The sequence below is a fragment of the Cavia porcellus genome, unplaced genomic scaffold, assembly GCF_034190915.1.
Source record: "Cavia porcellus strain 051 isolate PalLab524CR breed Dunkin Hartley unplaced genomic scaffold, mCavPor4.1 scaffold_28, whole genome shotgun sequence".
Taxonomy (NCBI): Eukaryota; Metazoa; Chordata; class Mammalia; order Rodentia; family Caviidae; genus Cavia; species Cavia porcellus.
The window spans coordinates 42,541,116-42,564,647 of record NW_026947511.1 but is presented as its reverse complement, the minus strand read 5'-3'; the positions used below and the strand labels follow the sequence as shown (position 1 = coordinate 42,564,647).

The 23,532-nt window shown below is 52.2% G+C and overlaps 1 protein-coding gene across 7 annotated transcripts in view; it reads left to right on the top strand.

The window, feature by feature from the left end:
- Nucleotides 1–23,532, top strand: part of Daam2 (dishevelled associated activator of morphogenesis 2) — a 103,427-nt gene that overhangs the window by 52,653 nt on the left and 27,242 nt on the right. For all 7 annotated transcript variants that reach the window (XM_003473882.5, XM_005005397.4, XM_063238931.1 and 4 more), the window contains exons 2-9: nucleotides 11,575–11,796; nucleotides 14,070–14,159; nucleotides 15,942–16,016; nucleotides 16,443–16,537; nucleotides 18,791–19,124; nucleotides 20,024–20,134; nucleotides 21,467–21,570; nucleotides 22,566–22,632. In XM_003473882.5, the coding sequence (XP_003473930.2) occupies nucleotides 11,629–11,796; nucleotides 14,070–14,159; nucleotides 15,942–16,016; nucleotides 16,443–16,537; nucleotides 18,791–19,124; nucleotides 20,024–20,134; nucleotides 21,467–21,570; nucleotides 22,566–22,632 (1,044 nt within the window). In that variant the 5' untranslated portion in view covers nucleotides 11,575–11,628. The remainder of the gene's footprint in view (nucleotides 1–11,574; nucleotides 11,797–14,069; nucleotides 14,160–15,941; nucleotides 16,017–16,442; nucleotides 16,538–18,790; nucleotides 19,125–20,023; nucleotides 20,135–21,466; nucleotides 21,571–22,565; nucleotides 22,633–23,532) is intronic.

Genomic DNA, 23,532 nt, shown 5'->3' with positions numbered 1-23,532 from the left:
GCCCACATTTACCTTTCCCTTATAACCAAATCCACACTTGCTTATGTTCATTTGCTTAGCTGACTCTCCTTCCCTTCCTACCAACTGAACTCTTGCTTCGCATGTGTTTTCCCTGGTTTTAGCATAGTACTTAGGTGCTCGACAAATATTTGTTAGAATCAGTGAATGAACACATGAAACTGTGTTAACAAGAGGGGAGAGAAGCGTTCACCTCTGATTTATAGTTCCAACACTGTTTGTGCTCTAGGAGAGAGCTCAGCACTCATCCCCACCCATCGCAGTTCCTACCCTCCCTGCTTTGTCCCCTAAGGAGGAAAACTGTGCCCATGGACCAGGATTTCTGGCCAGCCAGGCCAGGCCCTGGGTCACACACAAGGCCTTTCTTGTACGAATGCAGAATGCCGAGGAGCTGCAGTGTTAGACTCAGTCCAGGGTCCTGAAAGCCCCTGTGCCAGGTTCCAGGGTCCTGCACTCAGAGCTGACAGGATGCCTGTTGTTCTGGGACCAGGGGAAGAGAATTAGGAGGAGTGGCCAGTGGGGGCTTCCTGCAGCCCAGGGTCTGCAATAGTGGGGCTCTGGCAGGAGACTGGCCGCAGGGCACTGGAGAAAGCTGTGAGCTGTTCTGTCTGAATCCTTTTGCAGAAACGGCCTCATCTTTGGGGACTAAACCAGAGCGGGAGGCTGAACTTCCCAGAAACCGAATGGGGAAGTGATAGATTGTAATGTGAAGGTGTTTTCTTTCGACCAGGAGCCCCAGGCCTCTGGCTCCGGTGGATTGTAGGACCCTTTCTTTATTTCCTACCTCTTCCCTCATTCTCAGTCTGACTCATGGTCCCAGTCCAGCCTGATCAGGCCCCCCATTCTCTCTGATGCAGGCTGGCATATTGGGCATTCAGTACTTAACTCTCCACTCTGGGTGGTTCAAGGCCCCATGAACTTTCATCCAGACCGAATCCCTAACGCTTACCTTTGCTTTTCCCTTCTATCATCTACCCTTATACACGGACTCCAGAAAGATGTCCAAAGCTCGGAGAAAAGCTCGAGACTCCAGGCCAGTGAACTGTTCCGCCATAAACCAAGCGCTTAACTTCAGCGACGCCTTCCTCCTTAGGTCAGCGCTCCATGCTGTCCTTTATCATTGAGAACACGTTTGTGACCCACCATCTCCTGTCTCCTGCCTGCATTCACTTGTTTCCCAGGATGAGAAGACAGATTGGAAAATGTAGGACTCCCACCCCCTCCTCTGAGTCAGATGGGGGATTCCCAGCCTCACCCTGTCTGGCAGGGCGCCCCTGCATGGCCTCACTCTGCTCCTCAGTCTGGGAGACTCTTCTCTGTCCCCACCCCTGGCCAGCACAGAGGGCACTCAGGCTCAGAGCATTTACTTTTGCTTTTTTTTGCCTTTCCCAGATCACTGGGGTCAAAACCATACTTCAGGCCGCTGCTAAACACAGCTCCCTCGTCCTGGAAAGACCTTGCTTCCCGCCCTCTCCCCATCTGGGTCCGGGCTCACGCAAGGGTGCAGATCCTGCCTGAGGTCTGGGGTACCAGGAGAGTCCCAGGTTGCTTCCAGGGAAGGCACCAGCCTGGAGTTGTTTATCCATGTGGGCAGCGTGGGGCACAAGAAGACAAGTCTTTCTTGTCCTAATCGGAGATGGTCTCACTCCGCAGCCTCTTCCGCAGAGGACCCGAACAGGGTCCTGGAGAACTTCTGGTGTGGGTCTGAGACCCAGGTTCACACTTAGCATCTTGCTGCGCCCCGGATTCGAATTCCCACCTCCACCAAGAAGGGCAGGTGAAAGTGGAGTTTCTCCTGGAACATAGTAGGTTCAGAGGCAATGATGGCTGCTTTACCGAGATTAGAATCGCTTGACATAGGTTGCAGCGTTCTGGATTTAATGCGCCAGGCCGGATAGGGGAGGAAGCCAGCATGACAAAACCAAACACGTTTCTGTAGACGAAAGATAATGAGATACGGTCAGTGCACGGGGTTCGGTCTAGTAACACAGAAACTAGCAGATGTTTTCTGTGCCAGCCCAGGGAGTAAATATTTATGGCTTTGAGGGGCACAGAGCCCCCCTCGTATGAAAAGAGCCGTAGTGAGTGCTTAAACCGGTGGCTATGCTGGGCTTCCCCAAATTGCATTTATGAAGGCAGTTTGTGGACTGCATCTGGCCCCTGGAATAGTTGTTTACTCCTGTAATACTGTGTAAAATTCATCAAGAAAACTTTCTGAAACATATGCATTGCTGCTCAAGTATCTTCTAATAAAGGGGTGTCTCTAGGTAGCCTTTGATAGTGTATACTCTGTAGTAGGCATAATAAGTGCTTTACCAGTAACAACTAATTTGATCATCATGGCAACTCGGTGCAATGTGTACTGTTATATCCTCCATTCTAGAGATGAGGAAACCGAGCCACGTAATATGAATCGCTGGCAGTGGAACAGAGCCCAGTGAGATTATGGGATTGTGGGGTAGAGTTAGGTGTCGATAATTCTGGCAGCTTCGGAGAGGACATGGGGATGGGCAGGGCTGCCAGGGACCTGAGCCTGTTCGCTGTGCAAGCCTGGAGGAGGGGGCAGTCAGGGGCCTGCGACCGTGCAGATGAGCAGGGAGCCCCGTGGTGCAGCCCGGGGTGGAGGGGGAGCCAGGCCTGAGACATTTCCTAGGTGACCCTGCAGCAGCGCAGGCTCAGCACACAGGCAGCAGTCTGGCCTGCGGAACAGGAAATTGTTTACATTCCTTCTGTTCCATGCAGCAGCTCTGTGACCCGTTCCCAGCCCCAGCCCCAGCGCAGCCCCAGGGGACCTGGTGGGAGAGGGGGCCGAGGTGGCAGGCTCCCTGGGATGCCTGCATTCCTGCTGGCACGTGAGGTTACTCCAAACCCTGCCCCTTCCCTCTGCCTGCTGATTTGGCCACCGAAGGACCACACTGCTGGCTGCCTTCACATACGCCAGGTTCTCCTTCCCCCTGGTAGCTGTGCTGCTCCCCCTGCCTGGGATGTGCCTTTCCCCACCCCTGGCACCCTTCCTTCATTCTCCTGTGTCTTCTGAGACTGGCTTGATGTCACCTTCTCCTGGTCACCCGCCCTGACTTCCCCTTCACCATCCCCTCCCTGCTGGGCGAGGTCCCCTCTGAATGCTGCATGGCTTTCTAATTTCAACATGGTCACTGCCTCAAGCGCCTCACGCTCCTCTCCTAGGAGGGGTCACCCTCGATGAAAGGGACCATGCCTTGTCACCCAGGTTGATGTCAGGCACGTGTGTCTGAAGGTGATACCTTGTCCTCAAAGCCAGGCCTTTCTTGTAGCAGTTGGGACTTGGGCAAGTCGTGTGACCCCAGGAGGTGCTGATGTGATCATGAGTTGGGAGTGGCAGTGACACAGGCCAAGAGTTCCAGGGGATTAGTGAGATAGTCACGTGCTTGCCACCAAGGATGTGGCCAAAGAGAGCCAGCAGTAGGTCCTTTCCCTGCCGCCCCATATTTGGAAGCAAGGCAGGGATGGAGAAGGACAGTTTGAATGTCCCAAAGCCACAGTTTTGGTTCTAAGACTTAAGAGAGGTTTGTGAGACCGTGCTGGTTTTGGGACAAGAACATGACACATGGAGTCTGAGTCCTTCCGTGTGTCTCTCTGAGTGACTGTATGTTATTGACCAAGCCGTGTAGCAGCTGCCAGTGTCACCAACTGTAAGGGATTCTAATGACTGTGCCCTCCTAGGGTCTTCGGGAAGCTGAAGTACTTTAGGACCAGTGAGATGTTGGCCCAGCTTACAGGAAATGCAGCATCAGGAGTTATGGCATTAGAATCCCTAGATTCTAGGTTCTGAGATGAGAAAACGCAGAACCTATCTCAACCTAAGGTACTGGACATGTGCCCCATGGCGTAAAGGTTTAGTGTGCGCAGTCCCAGGTCGGAATCCTAGCTATGTCCCTGACTGTGTGCGCTTATGTAAGTTAATTTGCCTGCCTGAACTAGAGGGTTTGTTCGTTTGTTTCTGTTGCTTTTTTCTTTGATAACTTCTCTAACATGAAGCCACTAGCCTAGACAGTTGTGGGGTAAGATATGGAAGCAGCCCCACGTCTGAGCTCTTAGCTTTACGTTCCTTTTCCTGAGGAGTCAGCACTGGACATATGCGGTGTTTGAAGTCCTAAAATGTAAAGCCTGATGTGGGCAGGCTGGAGGTCGGGGTTTTGGGGATTGGGATCGTCGCCTTTGCAGACTAAATTGGAGCATGAAATCAAATAATCGGAAGTCCTTTCTGGCTCGGGGTGCAGTGTGGGGGGCAGCCCCTTGGAAGACCTTGGGGCGCTGGGTTGAGGTGGACGGTAGGAAGGTCAAGGCTGGCAGAGGCCCTGGAGGTCTTTGGTCCACACCATTTGTGGCACAGAGAGGAAACTGAGTCTCAGAGAGGTGGATGCTGTGGTCTCCTGACCCACAAGTGCCGCTGTTGGAGCGGACATGATGGAAGTCTCGGAGCTAAGGTGGTGTTGTCCCCACTGTGGAGGACCTGTGACAGTGATCCTGGCAGGGTCCCAGGCCTGGAGAGACCCCTCTCGGGGCCCTGGCAGATCTCAGAGGACGCACTGACCTGGTAGTTTGGTACCGGAGGCTGGTCAGCCCATGTTCATGGCCCCGAGAAAGCCTTGTCCCTACAGGAAGAGGGACAGTGGGGAGGACCAAGGGGACAGACAGGATGCAGAGGGGAGGCAGCTGTGCTCTCTGGGGAGGTTCCGCAGGGAGCAGAGCGGGTGAAGCTGGAGGCAGGTTAGAGCCCTCTGGCCTGAGGTCAGGCCCGCTGGGTCCCCTTCTGTCCCCGCTTCCTGCTTCCCTAATGCGTCTCAATTCTGCTCTCAGGCAAAAACCGCTGTCCCTCCTCTTCCTAAAGGGCTTTTGCAGAAGGGACCTCGCCGGCTACCTCACCTCCCCACCGCCTGCCTGGGGTCAGTGCCAGGATTTGTCTGCCTGCCTGCCTGCCTATCTCTCTCTCTTAAAAAGTTCCATTTTATTTATAATCGACACATACTTGCGTATATTCGTGAGGCTCCACGTGATGTTTCACTGCATGCACATCTTGTGCAATGACCAGATCAGCATGATTAACATAGACAGCTCCTCCACGTCATTTCTTTGTTCACAGGCATCCACGTTTAACAAGAGAGCGGGCTGTTGAATGAATTGGTGGCTAAATGAGAAATTGTATGTAGCACGGGCGTCACAATATTCCGAACAAAGAGACGGTCAAGGAAACTCTGGCTTGGTAACTTTGCTTTTATTTACATAACTCTTACAGGCAGTGCTGTCATGAATAACAGAACATAAGACTACAGTACAATTGGCAGATTACGGTACTATACTATAGAAGAAGCCACCAGAAAGCCACACTTCTGCCCATGGTCCTGTGTCTAAGTACGGATGCACATTGCAGGTCTGGGCAGCGGATAGTGAGTCTGTTAAAACTGGTGGGTCACTCCATGAGGGACAGCTTTATCTTTCTAATTAGGGAGCGCTCAGGGCCCAGGGCACAGCTCAGCCCCTCTGGTTCAGGTTTCCTGGCTGGTTGGCTGCTTAATTCTGCATAGGTCAGTTCTTCCTGATCCAGACCCAGGGGCACCATTCAGCCTGGTGAAGGCTGGCAGGTCCTGGTACCTGCCCAGGCAGATGCACCTGTGCTAAGACGGAGAAGCCAATGAGCAGTGACTGTGCCACACCGCTAGTGAGTGCCCAGGGGGTCCCCGCTTTTCCTTCTCAGTCTCATCCAAGCCTTACAGACATTCAGTGCGGGGGTGCTGGGATGATCTTGGTGTCATGTGAGGAGCCAGGGACCCTGGGAGGTGAAAGGACTCCTTGGGGTCACCAGCCAGGGAGGAAAGGTCAGGAGGGAGAGTTCAGTCTGTCCTACTTCAAGTTCTTTCTCACCTCTGTCTCTGTGAGCTGGAACCAGGGTGGTGCCCAAGTGGGCTTAGGTGAGAAATCAGGTGTGCAACATGGAGGTGCTTCCTACTGACCTTGGAGGAACAGGTGGCCTTGGGGATCTCCGCCAGCCTCTGAGGCCAGGGCAAATTTGAGACCGGAGGTATTTCTAAACTCTGTTGTGCGGATTGGAAGAAAGAATGGGGGGCTGGGAGCCAGATAAGCACAAAGACTCCCTGACTTGGGAAGCCAAGCTGAGTCAGGGTGGTGGCCAGGCTACAGTCTGGATGCCAGAGTCCAGGGTGTGAGTCCCAGCTCTGTGTCTGGTTGTGTGACCTCAGAATGTGAAGCTCCTCCCTACTGCGAGCCTGTGGTTTTATTCTGGGTTGCTCAGCTGGGGACTCAAGGAGGAGAGGCAGGAAGAGATGTGAGCAGGTGTCGCTGGGAGGGAGCCAGCCTGGAAACATGACAAATCCACGAGCTGTCGAACAGCAACCCCTTAAAAGGGCAAACATGCAGCAAGCCCTGTGTGTGCAGGGCCCTTCTCTTGGGGTACAGTAATTCCTTCTGCAGGGTCGGAGCTTAGGTCTTCACTCTCCAAATTCAGGGGAGACATTAAAATGCTCGACACCAGGTGTGGTGTGGGTATCGACCGATCAGAGCAGTTGTGGCTGTGAACAGCCTGGGTGACTGGACCACGGTGTTCTGGCTGTGTGTTAGCCAAACCCCAACCCCCAGCTCCTGGAAAGGTCTGGCTGAGGAGCAGAAGAGCAAGGTATGGACATACGCCAGGTATTGCGGTGCATTCCTGTAATTCCAGCACTCTGGGAGGCTGAGGCAGGAGGATCACAAGTTCAAGCCTAGTCGGGGCAACTTAGCAAGCCCCTGTCTCAAAATAAAATATATGAAAATGCCTGCATTGTAGCTCAGTGCAAAGGCCCTGATTTCATTCCTAGGGTTATTTTTTTTAACGTTGAGGGATGCAGGCAGGAATCAGGGATTGTAGATCTTCCTAACGTTGTCCGTCAGGCTAGGGAATCCCAACCCCGCCTCACTGCAGGCTCTGAGTTTTTTCCCCATTCTTGTGCTCATTCCCCAGCTACTGCTGCACTTCTGAGCCTGGTGAACCGAGAGCACTTAATCTCTATTCTACGTGGTCATCTCGAACTTAGCCATGGGCAGGGGACCCCTGAGCCCGTCCCTGTCCACCTGCAGACTTGGTGTTCTCCTAAAGCTGACGGTCAGACTCCAGGGCTTTGTCCTGCCCGCTCCGGGCCTTGGTACCACATCCCAGGGAAAACCCCAGCCTCCCTCCCTTCGCTGCCAGCCTGCCTATTCCAAGCCTTTGTCACCATATAGCACAGCTGTCTGCTTCCTCACCTTCAGCCCCTAAGATCGTCCTTTTTCTGTTGCTTATTGCTTATCAATTGCTAGTACTGAATCTTCAGTCAGTACATCCTGACTGATTAATAAGGACCCTCTGTCTTCCTTTTGCAGAAACATCAATTATTTTTCAGCTGACCAAGAGTGCCCACTAAATACATCTTTTGTTAGCTCTGTGTTGTGGTTTACATCCCGTGTGTCGCCTGGCTTCCTGTTAGGAGGTGGGGCCTGGCTGGGAGAGGCGGGTCACTGTGGGTGTGACCCTGAAGGTTATATCTCCCTCCCTGTCTCCTCCCTTGATCCTCTTTGCTTCCTTGCCATCATGACATGAGTGACTTCTCCTCCACCATGTGCAACACTGTCCTGCCTTGGAGCCAGCTGACTGTGAACTGAAATCCCTGCAAACTGTGAGCCACGATAAACCTCTCTTTTAAATTGCAGGTGTCGAGTATTTTGTCCCAGCAATGAGGAAAGTGACTGAGAGGGTTTTAGTACCAGAGCAGGGGAGCCGTTGCTATGACTACCTGACTGTGTGGTTTAGAAGCTTTTGGGACAGGTTCAGGGGAGGAGTTTGGAGAGGTTTGGAGTTGGCCAGTTGGAGAAGCAGCCTTAGAATGGTATAATCTGAGCTTGATAGAGGATTCTGGTCAGGATTCTGGTCAGAGCTCAGCAAATCTGAATGCTGGCAGAAATGCAGAGAGTAAAGATCAGGCTAGGGGGTTTTGCTGGGAACAAGGACTCTATGGCAGTTGGGCGCCAAGCCACATGTGTTAGGTTCTGGGAGAAAATCTGTTTACATTTTGTTCATGTCCTGAGACTTTCTGGAATACGGAGATTAAGGGTGGTGGACAAATTGATCTGGTGGGGGACATTTCAAGGCAATCAAATGTTGAGGCCATGGCATGGATACTGCTTGTACTTTTAGCAAGTTTGTACTGCAAATTGGGAGCAAAATACCTTTTTGAAAAGTTTTCATTTTCACTAGAACTACCTATAAAGTAGGAGAAGAGATGAGCTTTGTTGCTAAAAAGATTCGCGTTAAAAAGAATCCAAGCACTTTGGTTCAGGACAATAGGAAAAATGGCTCACAAGCATGTCAGAAATCTGCAATCCCCACTCTTAGCAGAATCAGAGTTGCAAAACTGAAAGTCTTTGGCTTGAGAAGGGAGCCCCAGGGCATTCTGTTGGAGAAAGGCCACCTACGGAATTGATTCCCTAGGATTCCATTTACCCTGCACAACTATGCAGGCACTCAGAGGTTTCTGCAGTCTTACGACAAAGCAGCATGGCGTCTGCTCAAGCCAACAACTGACCTTGGTGCCTTCCACATGGTGCTGATTTTACAGCATGCAGAATGCAAGATCAAGAACGGGACCAAGAAGCTTCCAGCCAGATTTCAGGAGAAGGCTTTGGAGGCCAGGCAACGTGCCCTGCGAGGGCAATGTGTAAAGTCAAAAGTGCAGTGGAGATTCTAGAAAGTTGCAGAAGGCAGGAATGTGGAACATCTCAGGAAAGCCGCAGGGTGTAAGCACAGCCAGCCCAAGAGAGAAGCCATGAGGCTACATCCACCAGCATCGCTATGGGGGCAGCGCTCCAAACCCTCTGGAGCTCAAGTCCCATTGTCACAACTTGCCTTGAGTGCTGTTAATGTTTTCTTTGCTGTGTTTCAATCTTGTGTTGGGCCCACTGGTTTCTCTCCCCCTTTTCTGACTTTTTAGAGTGGGAGTGCTTATCCCCTTCTATTGTATGTAGAAAGGGTTTAATTTTCATAGGGCTCACAGCTAAGAGTTTGCCTTGAGTCTCAGAGGAGACTTTGAATGGTTCAGTAATGCTGAAACTATTTGCAAAGAGATAGGTGCATGAATCTTTTGGGGGGACCAAGGCCAGAAGGTTAGGGTTTTCATCTAGATGTTCATCTAGGTGCAGGCAGTGATGGTGAACCTTTTAGAGCTTTCAGTGATAACAACCCACTGCGGCACCTGTGCCATAGGTTTGCCTTCCCTTAAGCCTCATTTTATTGATCATAGGTGGGACCTTTGGAAGGTGATTGGATTATAGAGGCAGTTGAGGTGGCTTGCTGCTAGGCAGCACCTCCTTGGAAGAGGCAGGTTACTGAGTGCATCACCTGGAAGTTTTATCTCCATTCCTGTCTCCTTCCTTGACGTGCTCTGCTTCCCTGCTGCCATGACACACTGGCAGCTTCTGCATCATGTTCTTGTACCATGCTGTCCTGCCCTGGAGCCCATTCACTCTGGACTGAAACCTCTACATACTTTGAACCAAGATAAATCTCTCTAAGTAGCAGGTGTTGGATATTTTGTCCCAGAAATGAGGAAAGTAAAATACTGCAGGAGGAGTAGGTGTCAAAAAAATAGGAAGCATGGCCCCTGCCCTCAGGAAGCTTTCACTCTTTGAGAGCATGGAAACAGAAGAGTGAGCCAATAGTTCAAGGCATCCTTAGCTAGTTTCAGGGTTTCCGGTCCTATTAAAAAGCCCATCACACATTTTATAAAAGCAGAGGCAGTAAAAAGTTCTACTTTAAAATGGATCATAGCTTAGAAGACAGACCACCTATGATTATACTGCATGATTAGCTAGATTATTAGCTAGACTAAGAGTTAGAAAATAAAGCAGTGCTCTTTGAAAGTTACCTTAAATTCACTAGGAATAGGTTATGTCACATTATCTTGTGTTCTTTTATAAGATTCTAGAGCTTGGTTTCAAGTGCCTTATATTTAGCATATTTTGAGTTCCAAAGGGTTTAAGAAAAACTTTATGGAAAAGAATGATGGGTAAGAGCACGGTTCTGTGGATGGACGCTGAAGGACAGTCCGTGAGTGGGGTTGCTGTGTCTTTGAGGTGTGTGTTCTTGTGTTTCACCAGTGATGTAAGCGGTGAACATGGGGACATTTGTCCTCAATGGTGATCTGCATCTAGGAGAAACAAATATGAATCAGGACCCAAATATATCTTGGCACCCCCTCCCCAGGCCAGCAGAGTTTAAAGACAGAATCTGATGTTTACGTACTAAAAATTAAGATCTCTAAGTCCTGCATGAGGAGACGCTGGCATGGCAGTGGTTGGTACCTAGCTGTAGGTCTCTGCTGACCCTGTCTGGGTGGTCTGGAAGTATGTTTAACCACTTAATAGTTTACCTTGTGCATCACCTGCGCAGCATGTTTATGTACGTATGGACTATCCTGAATGTCACTTGGTAGGTGTCATTTCAATCAGTTGATTCTTGTATTGAATATATTGGATAAAATTGTCATGTTTTATATTTGATGTTATATTGTCTTATAAAAATTAATGAAAAATATATGCAATTTTTGGCCACCTTGTATTTACATAATTGGCTGGGTACGTGGTCCAGTGGTAAGGTGAGGACCGGTGGTTAAGGATGCTCCTGCCCCTCAGGAGGCCTGTGTGCTGATGATCGAACAGATGGGTTCTGAGGCTATAGGCCATCCGTGCCTGGGCCCATGCTCTTCAGTCTGGTCATCGCTGAACTCAGCTTGCCCCACGGCAAGCCTTTCTTCACTTATAGCCTCTGCCCATCAGCATCCTCTGGGCTTGGTCATATGAAAGGCAGACCTCACCGGGCCTCCTGCTATGTGTTGGTCACCAGCCAGTGGTCACCTCTATTCCCTTGTCTGGGGCTACACTTGTGACTTCTGGGTGACTTTGCTGTGGGCCACTGGCCTTGTTGTGGATGGCTGGGCGAATCACTGCCTTGATGACATTCCCCATTCATCCTGACATCCCCGGGTACAGCAGCCTGGGCAGGACACTGAGTAATATTCTTCTATCCCATTTCACTAAAGGTCCCTGCTCTCAGATCTGTGCACGTACAAACTTGGTGTTTCCCTGCTCACCCACCTCTATGCTTTGCTCTCTGCTACTTTAAATTGAGAGCCTGAGATGAATCAAGTGGGCAAGCAGCCCGTCTTATCTTCCTGAGGACAGGAGATAGATCCCAGTTGCAAGTCATGGACGGTGGAACGTGAGGCCATCTCCGACCACCTGGAAGTGTCTTTCTGTGGCTGCAGCCCTCTTATTTCTGGGGACAAAGAGAAGGAATGGACAGGAAAAGAGAGGGCTGGCCTGGTGGAAAGGACACCAGGTGGAGTCCTCCAGGTGGAGACAGTGGAGGAAACAGGCTGTGAAGGCTTGGTGATTAGACTGAGGGCCCCGGCAATCTGGGACCAAGAGTTTCTGAAGGCATAGTGACCTCTGGCTGCCGTGCCTCACCACCATGCTGTCTGTTCTGCTGTGTAGGTTGCGATGAGGACCTAGGACATCTGTCTGCTGACCACTCCAGCCACAGTGACCATGGCCCCCCGCAAGAGGAGCCGCCATGGCCTGGGCTTCCTGTGCTGCTTTGGGGGCAGTGACCTCCCCGAGATCAACCTCCAGGACAACCGCCCGCTGCAGTACATGGAGTTCTCCGGCCCCATCCCGAACCCAGAGGAGCTGAATGTCTGCTTTGCAGAGCTTGTGGTCAGTGGGGGAGAGGGAGGTTGTTGACCCAGGACAGGGGGAGGAGGTTCAAGACCCTGGGACCGGGAGCAGGAGCCTGTGTGCTGGGTCTCCACCTCTCCACACACTTCTTGGGGCTGAGGTGGATGTCTAAGAGTACAGTAGCTCTGTAGGAGAAGCGGTCACTGGGGTGGACACCATGCAACAGTCCCTAGGAGGTTAGTGCTGGCTTCCAGAGCCCATAGGGGAGCAGTGTGGCCGCCATAGGAAAGGGCAGGACCGGGTTCTAGGAAACAAGACAGTGAAGATTCTCAAAAACATCAGAATGCTTGACCTTCCTCCTCCATTCCTGGTTTCCCAGGGACCCTTTTATTTGGGAGGCAAGAAGAAGGGACAGAGTGGGATTTTCTGGGCAGAGACTGAAGACCTTGGAATATGAGATGACTGGCTAGAAATACAGAGCCAGAGATGCTTCTATTATGCCCAGGACTGGGTTCTGGCCAGGCTGACAGTTCCTCGTACCCTGCTAGGCCCTGCAGAGCTCAGTCATCTAGCAGTTGAATTCCTGACTTTGCAATGCCTGTCCAGACTCGCACACCGTCCTGGCTTTGCAAGGAGCCCTGTGTGGGAAACTGCAGGCTCTGATCACAAGGAAGGAAGCACGATTACTCTCTTTGGAGGTCTGATGGGAGGCACGACCTACAGACCCGGAGAGGTTCCCGCTGGGGGATGTAGGACCCTGAGCCCTGGCTGCAGCCCTCAGTATGAGCCTGTCTGGTGGTAGCTCCAGGTTACCATTCTCTTAGGGCCACGCCAGCAGTGAAGCCACGGACGGTGCAATCTGCGTGCATACTTACATTCTCTAATAGCTACATCTGGCTAGGCCAACCCAGCCCTTTAAATGACAGGACCAAGGCGAGGTGACACCATGCAGGTTAGATGGAAGAGCTACTCAGCTTTCCTCAGGTTTGGGAAAACTCCTTGTTTCTCGATTAGGACCCTTCCCTAGTATGGGGATCAGGTGTTTGCTAATGCAGAATGGCATTTGGAGCTGAATAGAGGTTAGGGATTTTTTTGGGGTAGTGTGTGTGTGTGTGTGTTTTATTATCCCCATCCCCCGTGTGTGTGAGTTTTAAAAGAAGGATATTGCAAAAGGTATTCTTCTCTTTCCTTTTAGTTAACAGGTATTTACTCTGCATCTTTACTAAGCAGGATCCTTATAAAGTGCTTGAGAAAAAGCCAGGACAAACAAGTATTGCTTGCAAGGAGACTGACTCAAGCATTGAACAAAGAAATGAGATATCTTCCTAGGGGAGACTGCCAGCACTGGGTCCTATGGGGATTCCAGGATTTAGAGGGGACCCATCGGACAGGCCCTGGCCCCACAGTGAGAAATCTAGTTAGACCAGGAAGACTGGTTTTGAAGATCATTCCCCTCCCCATTGAGACAGGGAACCTTCACACCAAGATCACCCAGAGTACCCATAGAGTGACCCCTACATACTATGATGGCCTTGGCATCGTCCCAGTTCCATCTCTTGGGAAGCACTGACCAGCCTGGAAGAGCCCCAGCTGTGTGTGTATGCAGCCTGGTCTCAGGGTTGTCAGGGTCCCCCATGTGGGGAGGGATCAACACCTCCCTTGGCGTGCCACACCCTTCCCATCTGCTTCTGGTGTCACCGGTCCACCCCCAGCCCATGCTGGGACCCATGCTGAGGTTGGGGGAACCAGGAATGTGTGATGGACAGACTCAAAGGGCAGGTGGACTTGAGGCACAGGACAAAGGTTGAGAGAGAGGAGGTCACACCGGGACATGTCACTGACTCCTTTCTTTTTCAACCCTTGAACTGTGGTATTAACAAGCTTGGGAAGGCCAGGGACAGGAGAATGAGTGACCCTGGGAGGCTGAGGCAGGAGGATTACAAGTTTGAGCTCAGCCTGGGCAGCTTAGCCATTTAGTGAGACCCTGTCTTGAAATAAAATGGAGAAGAGCTGGGGTGTTGCATAGTGCCAAGGCCCCGGATCCAGTGCCTCCCACTGCAAAACAAAAACATAAAGGCTGAGGGCACAGCAAAGCCATGCAGGAGGAGGGCAGGGGACAGGGCGGCCCGGGAGAGGCGTGGCGTGGACAGGAAGGAAGGCACCGTGAGTGCTGTAGGGCTGAGACATTGCGTCACATGCTTAATCTCTCTGACGGAGGGAATGGGCCAGAGGGTAGGTTTGGGGTGTTGCGATCCTCTGCGGGGCTCAGCAGTCTAATCAAAACTGTTCCTGGTTTTTTCTCGTGTTTTCAGGATGAATTGGATCTCACCGACAAAAACCGGGAGGCCGTCTTTGCCCTGCCACCCGAAAAGAAGTGGCAGATCTACTGCAGCAAGAAGAAGGTGCCGTGCCCCGGGCGGCCGAGGTGTAACCCCGCTCTCTCCACAGCGGCTCTCTGCCCCGGCTCCCCTCCTGGGGCTGGGGGCAACAGAGAAGGAACCAGGAAGAAGACTGTGTCCTACTGGGGCATGCACACAGAGGACTGGTGTTGCTTTGCAAAAGCCCTGAGCAAGCACCTGTGGCTTCCCGGAGTGACACTGGGAGAGAAGCAAGCTTTAAAAACACTCAAGTTGGGGGGAGGGGGGGACGAAGGGAAAGACAAGGTGGAGGAAGTGAGGGGGAAATAAAGGAATTAGGTAGGTAGGTAATACAAAATCAAAACTAATCCTTCCTCTCTCTCTCTTCCACTCTCCACCTCGATTTCTGTGGGGTTCCCTTAAGTTGATCTCTTACACAGCTAAAGTAAAAGACTTACTAAAATACAAGGACATCTCGCTGTTTCCAAAGCAAATTGTGACGCAGCGTGGGGCCCCCTCACACTCGCACACCTCTTTCCCTTCCCACACGGGTTTCCTGTCTCCAGCATCTTCCCCTCCACAGCCTAAGTAACCACTACTAACCCAGTCCTCTTAGTGTTCTGCCCCAGCTTCCGGGTGGCCCCCATTCAGGTGGACGGTTCTACCACAGAGCGTTTAAACCTTCTTTTGGAGCTGGAGGGTGATAGATGAGGCTGAGACCATGACTTTTTCCCCAGCACCGAGTGATTGGCGTTAAATGCACAGGAGCTGGATAGTGGGGAGGCAGGAGAGTGTGTGTATGTTGATACGGTTGCCTGGGGCCATGTGATTCCCTCCCCAAGGCAGAAGACAGAACGCTGGGCCCTCAGTCAGGTCAGGAAGATCTTAACACACAAAGCCATGTGCAGGTGCGAAGTCCAGAGCGAGGCAGCTTCCCCTCTGGTGAAAGTGTGGGTCTGATAAAACAGAACAGCAGAGATCCCGCTGAGGGGCCAGGGGCTCCCCAGGGAGGGGTGGGGGAGATGATTCTTGGTGCTGATTGGCTGAAAGCAAGGTGTGGCTGGTGTCCTGAGTGACCAGGACTTGGGGACAGACACGCAGGATGAGGTCTCAATCTGGTGTGGGGGGCCACTTGGGGCTTGCTCAGCACTCAAAGCCACTGAGAACCCTTAACTCCTGCCCACGCCAGGGGTGGAGCTCAGCTTCCTCTTGGGGGCTGAGGTTTAATGTGGCTGCTTCCCAGCTGCACAGGAAGACATGACAGTGACTAAATCATAGTCCCTGGCCATCACCAGAGCCCACGTCTGCATGAGACCCTGTCTTTGTGTCTCTGTCTCTGTCTCTCTCGGTAGTTGCTAGGTATTTATCAAGGACATGCCGTGTGCCTGGTACTGCCCCGAATGCTTTATGTTAGCCTTCTTATGCTGTCTGAGAGAAAGGCAAAATTTTAAAATTTCCAAACCGCCTCCCCGACCAATGCTTTTGCATGACACAAGCATGATACAAGGACAAACGTGTGAGATGCAACCACCTTACAATTATATTTTGCTAAGCACAAGCAGAACAAATACAGCTGGAGAAAAGGCTGTTTGAAAATTTGTCCCTCTTGTCCACTGAAAACGGAACCCAATAGCGTCTGCCCATCCTGTTGAGTTATCCACAGTAACCTGGGAAGGAATGGAAGCTGGGGGCGCCTGCCTCCCCCCGTAGGTTGCCCCCTGTGGGCAGGCTGGGAACTGCACCCCTCTGCTGTCTGAATGAAGCTCAGGGTCTTGGCCATGGGCCTGCCTTGCCACTTGGGCCAAACCAACTTTCTTCCTCTTCCAGGAGCAGGAGGACCCCAACAAACTGGCGACCAGCTGGCCTGACTATTACATCGACCGCATCAACTCCATGGCTGCGGTGAGTGGCTGTTCCTCTCTTGTCCTGACTCTACCTACAAAGTCCATGGGGGCTGTGATGCCCCCCCAAGGAACTACCTTTGCCTCCCGCTCTGAGCCCTACTCAGCGGCTTCCTAGGCATGCTCATGATCATGAAACCATGCCTCTCCTCCGTGGGACATCAGTGACCCTGATCCTTTAGACATTTATTGACCCATCTGGATGTCACACAAGCTTGGGAAACAGATTCTCCCCATTTCCCAGATAAGGACACTGGAATCCTGCCCCAGAACCTGGGTCTGTTCAGAGTCTGACACTGTCTTAGGGACCATTCTCTGAGACCTCACCCTTCCGGAGGCCTGGGTGGTCCCTGCGTCACACCAGGACCCAGAGGGAGATGGGTGGCCCAGCATGACCTTTGTCCCCTTTCCTCCACTACCCCTACAGATGCAGAGTCTGTATGCATTCGATGAGGAGGAGACAGAGGTGAGAAACCAGGTTGTGGAAGATTTGAAGACGGCTCTCCGGACACAGCCCATGAGGTGAGAGCTCATTTTCTACCCTGACTTCCTCTCCACCCTAAGGTGGCATAGGCTGCCCGCCCCCCCCCTCCCCCGACTTCCCAAAGTCACTGCGTTTTCTTGCGGGTCCCACAGCAAGCTGTACTCCCAGGATTCCCCGGAGTCCCTTCCGTCTCCCCACCCCCAGCTCCCACTGCTCTGCTGGGCTACTGGGGAGCTGCTGGGGGTGGGTGGAGTGAAGAGGAAAGGGCAGCATGGGAAAGTCCAGTAAACTTGGGGTCCTGAGGAGGAGCTCGCTAAGGAGTGGCCCAGGGCAGGCTCTGGGTTGCAGGAGGGAGGATAGAAGGAGACTAGCAGGAGGGTAAGTGTCAGCCAGGAATAGGGTGGGCGTGGCCTGAAAACATCCAGCCGGTAGAGGGCGGTGTGCAGTCTGGGGAGGGGACAGCCATAGGCCAGGTAAGGGCGCTTGACATCTCCTCCTTCCACACCACAAGGAGAGGGCTCTAAAGAGAACAGACACCTCAGGACTTCCATGCCCATGGCTCTGCCTGGTGCTTGTTGGAAGTGGCTCATGTCAGCTGCTGACAGCCCACTGTTAAATCTTCAGCGATTTTGCAAACCAGTTGTTCAACACAGCTTGGATTAAAACGTAAATTCTATAAACTTGTGATTAAATCCGTGGTGCTTGACATGTACCACTCTCTAATTACCTGGTTCTTTCTTCTACATCCTGCTACTGTGCGTACTCTTGACTGTTGGGTTTGCTGTGGAGTTTGCGTCCAGTGGCTGCACACAGTGGACATGCTGAGGTGACTGCATCTCTTTCCGACCCACGTTCAGGGGCATCGGATTGATAGGTTGAGACTGGCTATCCCAGGAGCATCGGGTCATGGAAGCGCTCCCTGCGCCCTGGTCTCTGCCACAGGAGCCAGACGTTCAGCGTCAGAGATGGGTCCTCTGGTGGGGTGGGGTCACTCCTAGGAAGAGGACCCAGGAGAGCCTACGGCAGTCAGGAAGTAAAGAGCTTGAGGGGACGTTCACCCTGCTCCAGTCCACTGTAATTTCCCTTGCCCAAATTCCAGTCTCAAAGCTTACGCAGAGTCATTGTGGAAGTGTTGTAAAATACAGAAAAGCATAATTAAAAAAAGACCTATTGTTAGCCATGCCCAAGCATAGTTTATTGTTCTAGGCATATTTGGACAACAGACCTATGGATACATTTATATATTAATTATATGTAGTGTTTCCTAAGTTCAACTTATGATCTTTCCTCCATATCTTTAATTATGCTACTAGATGAAGGATTCTAAACCTTTTTTTCTTTTTGGGGTGTGTGTCCCTGCTGTGGATATCTGGCACCCAGAAGAAACTTAAAGGTGGCTTCTCAACAGTGATGTTCTTTAACCAAATAAAATAAATAAATAGATGGGGCTAAACAATGAACCAATTCAATTAAAGTACCGCTACTGAATATTAAAAATGCATGAGATCGCAGTGAATGTGCCTCTTACGCCTCCAGTGAGAGCTGGCAGGGCGTCTGATAACCACCATCATCTTGAACCGTTGAGTGTAAACAGTATTTTGAGATCACTGCCCCACTGAAAATTTGCCATGAAAATAGTGATAGTTTCTATTGGGTGACAAGATTCTGCTAATCAAGTCACAGATTCTGCTAATAACTCTGTCCTTTATAGCCTACATCCATCACCGAAAGAAATGCTCAACTTCGGGGGGAGGTTATCAGGAAGAAGGATACGGTTTTCTTTTCCTACCCTCGTCTTTGAACCCCTGAACCCTACCCCTAGACCCTGCATAGGACCCAGACTTCAGGTTAAAGACCCCTGAACTAAATGAGTTTTATTTTTTTTTTCTGCTAACATTCAAGATAACAGCTGTTTTTGCAAGACCCTCAGTGGGTCTGATGGCCTCCCTGGATGGCCATCGGACTATAATTCTCCTAATCCCCATTCTTATTGAGATGGGTCTTCGGGTTTACCCAACATCCCTTTACCTACACCCTGGTTTAGCTATGCAGTTGACATTCAACTGGTGTATGAATGTGCAGTATTTAAAATGCAAATGAAACACACGGTTTTGTTCTGTGAGTATGCTCAGCTTATAGTGCCCTGGATAAACCTTATAAATGCATGAAGTGGCCACTGCAGGCAGGATTTATGGTACACAGGTCACAGTATGATCTGTACGATTGCAAAATGTACAGAGCGTGGACCTCAAACACAGGGTACCTTTTCTGCTAACGGCTCCGGCCTGTAGGTTCGTGACCCGCTTCATCGAGCTGGAGGGCCTGACCTGCCTGCTGAATTTCCTCCGGAGCATGGACCATGCCACCTGCGAGAGCCGCATCCACACCTCCCTCATCGGCTGCATCAAGGCGCTGATGAACAACTCGCAGGGGCGGGCCCACGTGCTGGCGCAGCCCGAGGCCATCAGCACCATCGCGCAGAGCCTCCGCACAGAGAACAGCAAGACCAAGGTGGCCGTGCTGGAGATCCTGGGTGCCGTGTGCCTCGTGCCCGGAGGTCACAAGAAGGTCCTGCAGGCCATGCTGCACTACCAGGTGTACGCGGCCGAGCGCACGCGCTTCCAGGTGGGGTCCGAGCCTGGCTGCCACACCTGCAGCAGAGCTGGGCGGAGGCAATGCGTGCCGAGGGCCATCGGGGGAAGAAGGGGACATGACAGGGGCTGCACGCCTGCTCACAGAAGGCAGAGAGGCCTGGGACCCGCGGGCCCACCGCACCAGGCACCAGGGCTTAGAGCTGGGTGTATGGATGGACAGGGCTCTGGACATGGGTCCCCAGAGCCTGGAATGTTGGTTTGCTTCAATTTTCACAGCTCTACATTTCTGAGCCAGCATCCAGTTCTTGGTAAGGCCTCAGTCAAGGCTTGTTGAATTGAGTGTAATCGCTGGGGTCAAGGTTTTAGGACCAAAGCCTGGGCCAGGACCCAGTGCTGGGACAGTGGGGGGTCAGCCCTGGGACCTCCAGCCATGCTATCCTCTTTTCCTTTTTCTGACCTGCTAGAACAGTGCCACTGAAATAGCCAGTACAGTGTCTTAGGCCCTCCACGGAGGCCCTCAGTAGATGTGAGTTGGTCCCGAAGTCTATGTTTAGGTACCAGGGCAGGCGCTTTGTTTATTCTACAATCCAACATGTGTGAGTGCTTGCTGCATGCCGTGTGGTCCCGACCCTTTGCAGAGGTGAAAAGGGATGATGGGGAGCTGGCAGGGGATGCTCAGGGGTCCAGCCGGAGCGGGTAGAAAGCAGCACCGCCCCACAGTAGGAACATAGCCCTGGCCGGCGCTGGGCTGAGTCTGCGGTGTGGCCAGGCTGTGGTGGTGGCTCCCAGAGGTGTGGCCCAAAATACTGGAGAGACACATGCAGGTGGACAAAGGACAGGGCCCCTGGGTAGTCGGGATGACACTGGCGAAGGACTAGAAGCTGGGTTTTAGAGTCCTGAACCTCACCCTGTGCGGCCTTCCCAATCCAGACTCTGCTGAACGAGCTGGACAGAAGTTTGGGCCGGTACCGGGACGAAGTGAACCTGAAAACAGCCATCATGTCCTTTATCAACGCTGTCCTCAATGCTGGCGCTGGAGAGGTGAGGCCCCTTTGCTTATCTTGCTGTCCACGGACCTGGTGTGTGTGCGTGTATGCACGTGTGTGTGTGCACATGTGCTCTTCCTGGATAAGTGGCAGGGAAAAGAGCCGAAGCATCTGGTTAGTGTATCTTGTCATCTTCAAATTATTTTTAGGACCTTTTGCATCGTTCCCTTGGGTCCTGCTGTCACGAGGGTCACAGTGTGTCACCCAGCCCAGAACTGCATGTAACCTATAGTCTGCAGCTCTTCCTAGCTGTGGCAAGGACACATCCTGACTTTGTTTGCCTACAACATCCTGTCTGCTTTACCTGACCTGGGAGGCTCTTGAGGTTCCTCCGGAGGCCGCACGGCATGTTCTAACTGAAACCGAGCATTTCCTGGGTGGTGGATGTAGGCTGTGAGGAGCGGTGCTGGTTGCAGAATCACGGCAGATCCCTGGGAGGCCTGGCTGATCAGGGTAGAAGGCAAGGTTTTAGACCTTTTTCTAGAGCTTTCTGGAGACTCGAATCTGGACATTTTCTGGGTCAGTTGGTGGCAGACCTCTAGCACTGTCTCTTAGGAAGGCATGGCTTTTCCATGGGATGAAGACTGGATTCTTAGACCATCAAAATAGCAACGTTAGAAGAACTCAAAGAGCAGAATATAAACACCCCAAACTCTTCAGGCAGTCAGGTGCCCCAGTTAAGGTCAACCAGAAAAACAAAGGTGACCCCTATCTTTCCCCGTATGCTGTCAGCACACATTTTGTTTTGCACTCCACACAAACTGACCAGGAGAATAACCTGTCCCTGAGACGCTGATATCACTTTGGTCCCTGCCAACTCTTTTTGGCTGACATCCGCTCTAATCAACTACCAACTGCCGATGGTAGTTGTACGGCATTGGATAATTTTCGTGACCATCATCCCCACTGGTAAGTTGGGTGCCCATTTTATGAATAAGGAAACTGAGGCTTTGCCAAGACCACGGAAGTCAGATTCTGAGACAGAACTGGACTTAGGCAGGACTTGCCTGACATTGAAGCTCCTGCTCCATGGCACTTCACAAAGCTGCTCTTGGAGACCAGAGCCAAGAGAGCTGTGGTGAGGGCTTAGAAGGACCGAGGCAGAGGCCCTAAGAGGAGTGGACAGTGGGCTTGCTCTGAGGGTCAGCAAGGTCAAGGCCATTTCCATCTCCTGTCCTCACCTGCCATTGTGAGGCTTTAAGCGGCTCTCAGCGCGTTTGCTACAGGTGATGTGGGACTCTGGCTGCGGTGGTGATGGGGGCTCCATGGGTCACTCTTGGGGACCGAGGCCACCCCACGGAGTCTGGTCCTCCCTTGCTTACCGCAGGATAACCTAGAATTCCGGCTCCATCTGCGGTATGAGTTCCTGATGCTGGGGATCCAGCCTGTGATCGACAAACTCCGGCAACATGAGAACGCCATCCTGGACAGGTAAGATCTCGGCCACCGGGTGGGTCCCCAACTTCTCCTTCCTGTGAGGACTGCACGCCACACCCAGTGCAGGTATGGAATCAGCTCCGTGGGGACAGGCATGTCCTCTGCTGACCTGCTGGTCTCAGGGCCCAGGTGATAAAGAGCTGAACACAGCACTTATCTGAAGCGGCTTTGCCCTCTGGGGACATTTGGAAAATGTTGGGGTGTCCTTTGTCTTTCAAAGTGATTTCTGGGGGACACTGTGCCATGGTTGTCTGGAGATAAGAATGTTCAATACCCCCACTGGACATCTGCTTGACATGGCAATAGCCCACCCCAAAGGCGTGCTGCCAAGCCCTTGCTGATGGGGGCATCATTAAACTTCGTGTGTCACCAGCGAGCCCCTCTCCTCTCCTCGCACCCCATTAGCATAAGATGTCCCATTACCTGGGGTTTTAAGGAACAGAGCACGGATCCTGTTGAGATGGAGCAGGTCTGTGTGTTGTTGTGGCTAGAAAATGAGAGGGAGGGAAGGAGGGAGAGGGAGAGAGAGAGAAGAGGAGAGAGAGAGGACGTGGAAGGAGAGAGGTTGGAGAGCAATCTTGATGGGTGATTCCATCCCCTGGGAGACACTTGGCAATTTCTCGGGACGTCCTGGCTGTCACATTTAGAGGAGCAGATTCTATTGGCATGTAGCGCCAATAGACCATGTGTGCTGTTAAACATTCCCCAGTGCACACACCAACCTCTCACAGCCCAGGAGGGCTGAGCCTAAAATGCCATCATGTCAGAGTCAAGCAGTGCAGATCTGTGGCGACAGGGCTGGGGAAGGCGGGTCACACACTCTTCAAAGCCGAGGACGGTGCTGGCCTATAGACGGGTGGCTTCTGTCTGGTTTTGCCTTAGACTCACCTGAATGAAGCATTCAGATCTAGCTAGAGTGGAAGGGATCTTGACCCTAACCCACGGGGGCTCTGGCAGTGACCTCTCTCTGTCCTCTCCACCCTGTCTAGGCATTTAGACTTCTTTGAGATGGTCCGGAATGAGGATGACCTGGAGCTGGCCCGGAGGTTTGACATGGTGAGGAGTCTGTGGGGTGGGGTGATGGCCCTGGAGTCCCAGGTGGCCCTGTGGTCCTGCCCCCGGGTCTGGTGTGGGGGTGTGTTCAGTGTCAGCGGGGTCCTTATTGTTAGGTCCTGTCTCTGGAGCACTGGCGCGGTGCTGGCTCAGCCCCAAACCCCACAGAGAAAAGAGCCAGCTCTTGCACATGGTTTGCCTCTGGGCCTCTCCTGGGCCGCTTTTCCTGCCTTCTGTCAATGTCCTGCATCCTGCTCTCCAGCCCTAACCAGATCATACTCAGCAAAGCAGATTTTATTTTCATTTTTACCTTAGCAATCCCGAAACCACCACCACTGTTAAACACTGTGTTATGAAATCCTCCCCAGACAGGAGCCGCCTCTTGGGTGGAGCATCCAGAACCAAGCACCACCCCATCGCTCCCTTGCCAAAGCCTCAGTCCATGACTTAGCAGTAGGGTTAGAGAGGATGCATGGCCCGCTGGTTGTCACTTGAGAGCAAATGTGGGACTGGAACTCGGGTTCTGGACCTGTGTCAAGGCCGTGTGCTACTCTGGAGCATCTGCCCTCCCGGTCCTTCCCCTTAGATGGACTCAGTAGTTCTCAGCCACAGGTGCTTTCACTGCCCCTATGAGGGGACATCTACCAAAGCTGGGGACATTTTGGATACACACTTGGGGGTGGGGCAGGAGCAAAGGGCAGGGTGCCTCTGTAGGTGGAGGCCACAGATGTTGGCAAACATCTTACAGTGCAAAGGTGACCCCTGCAAGCAGAGTTGTTTGACCCGAGGTGCCAAAAGTACCCAAAATAGAAAGCCTAGTTTATGTTCCACCCCTCCCTCCCCACCGCTCCTCTCCTCTCCTCTCCTTTCCCCTCCCCTCTCCTCTTCTCCATCTTTCCCCTT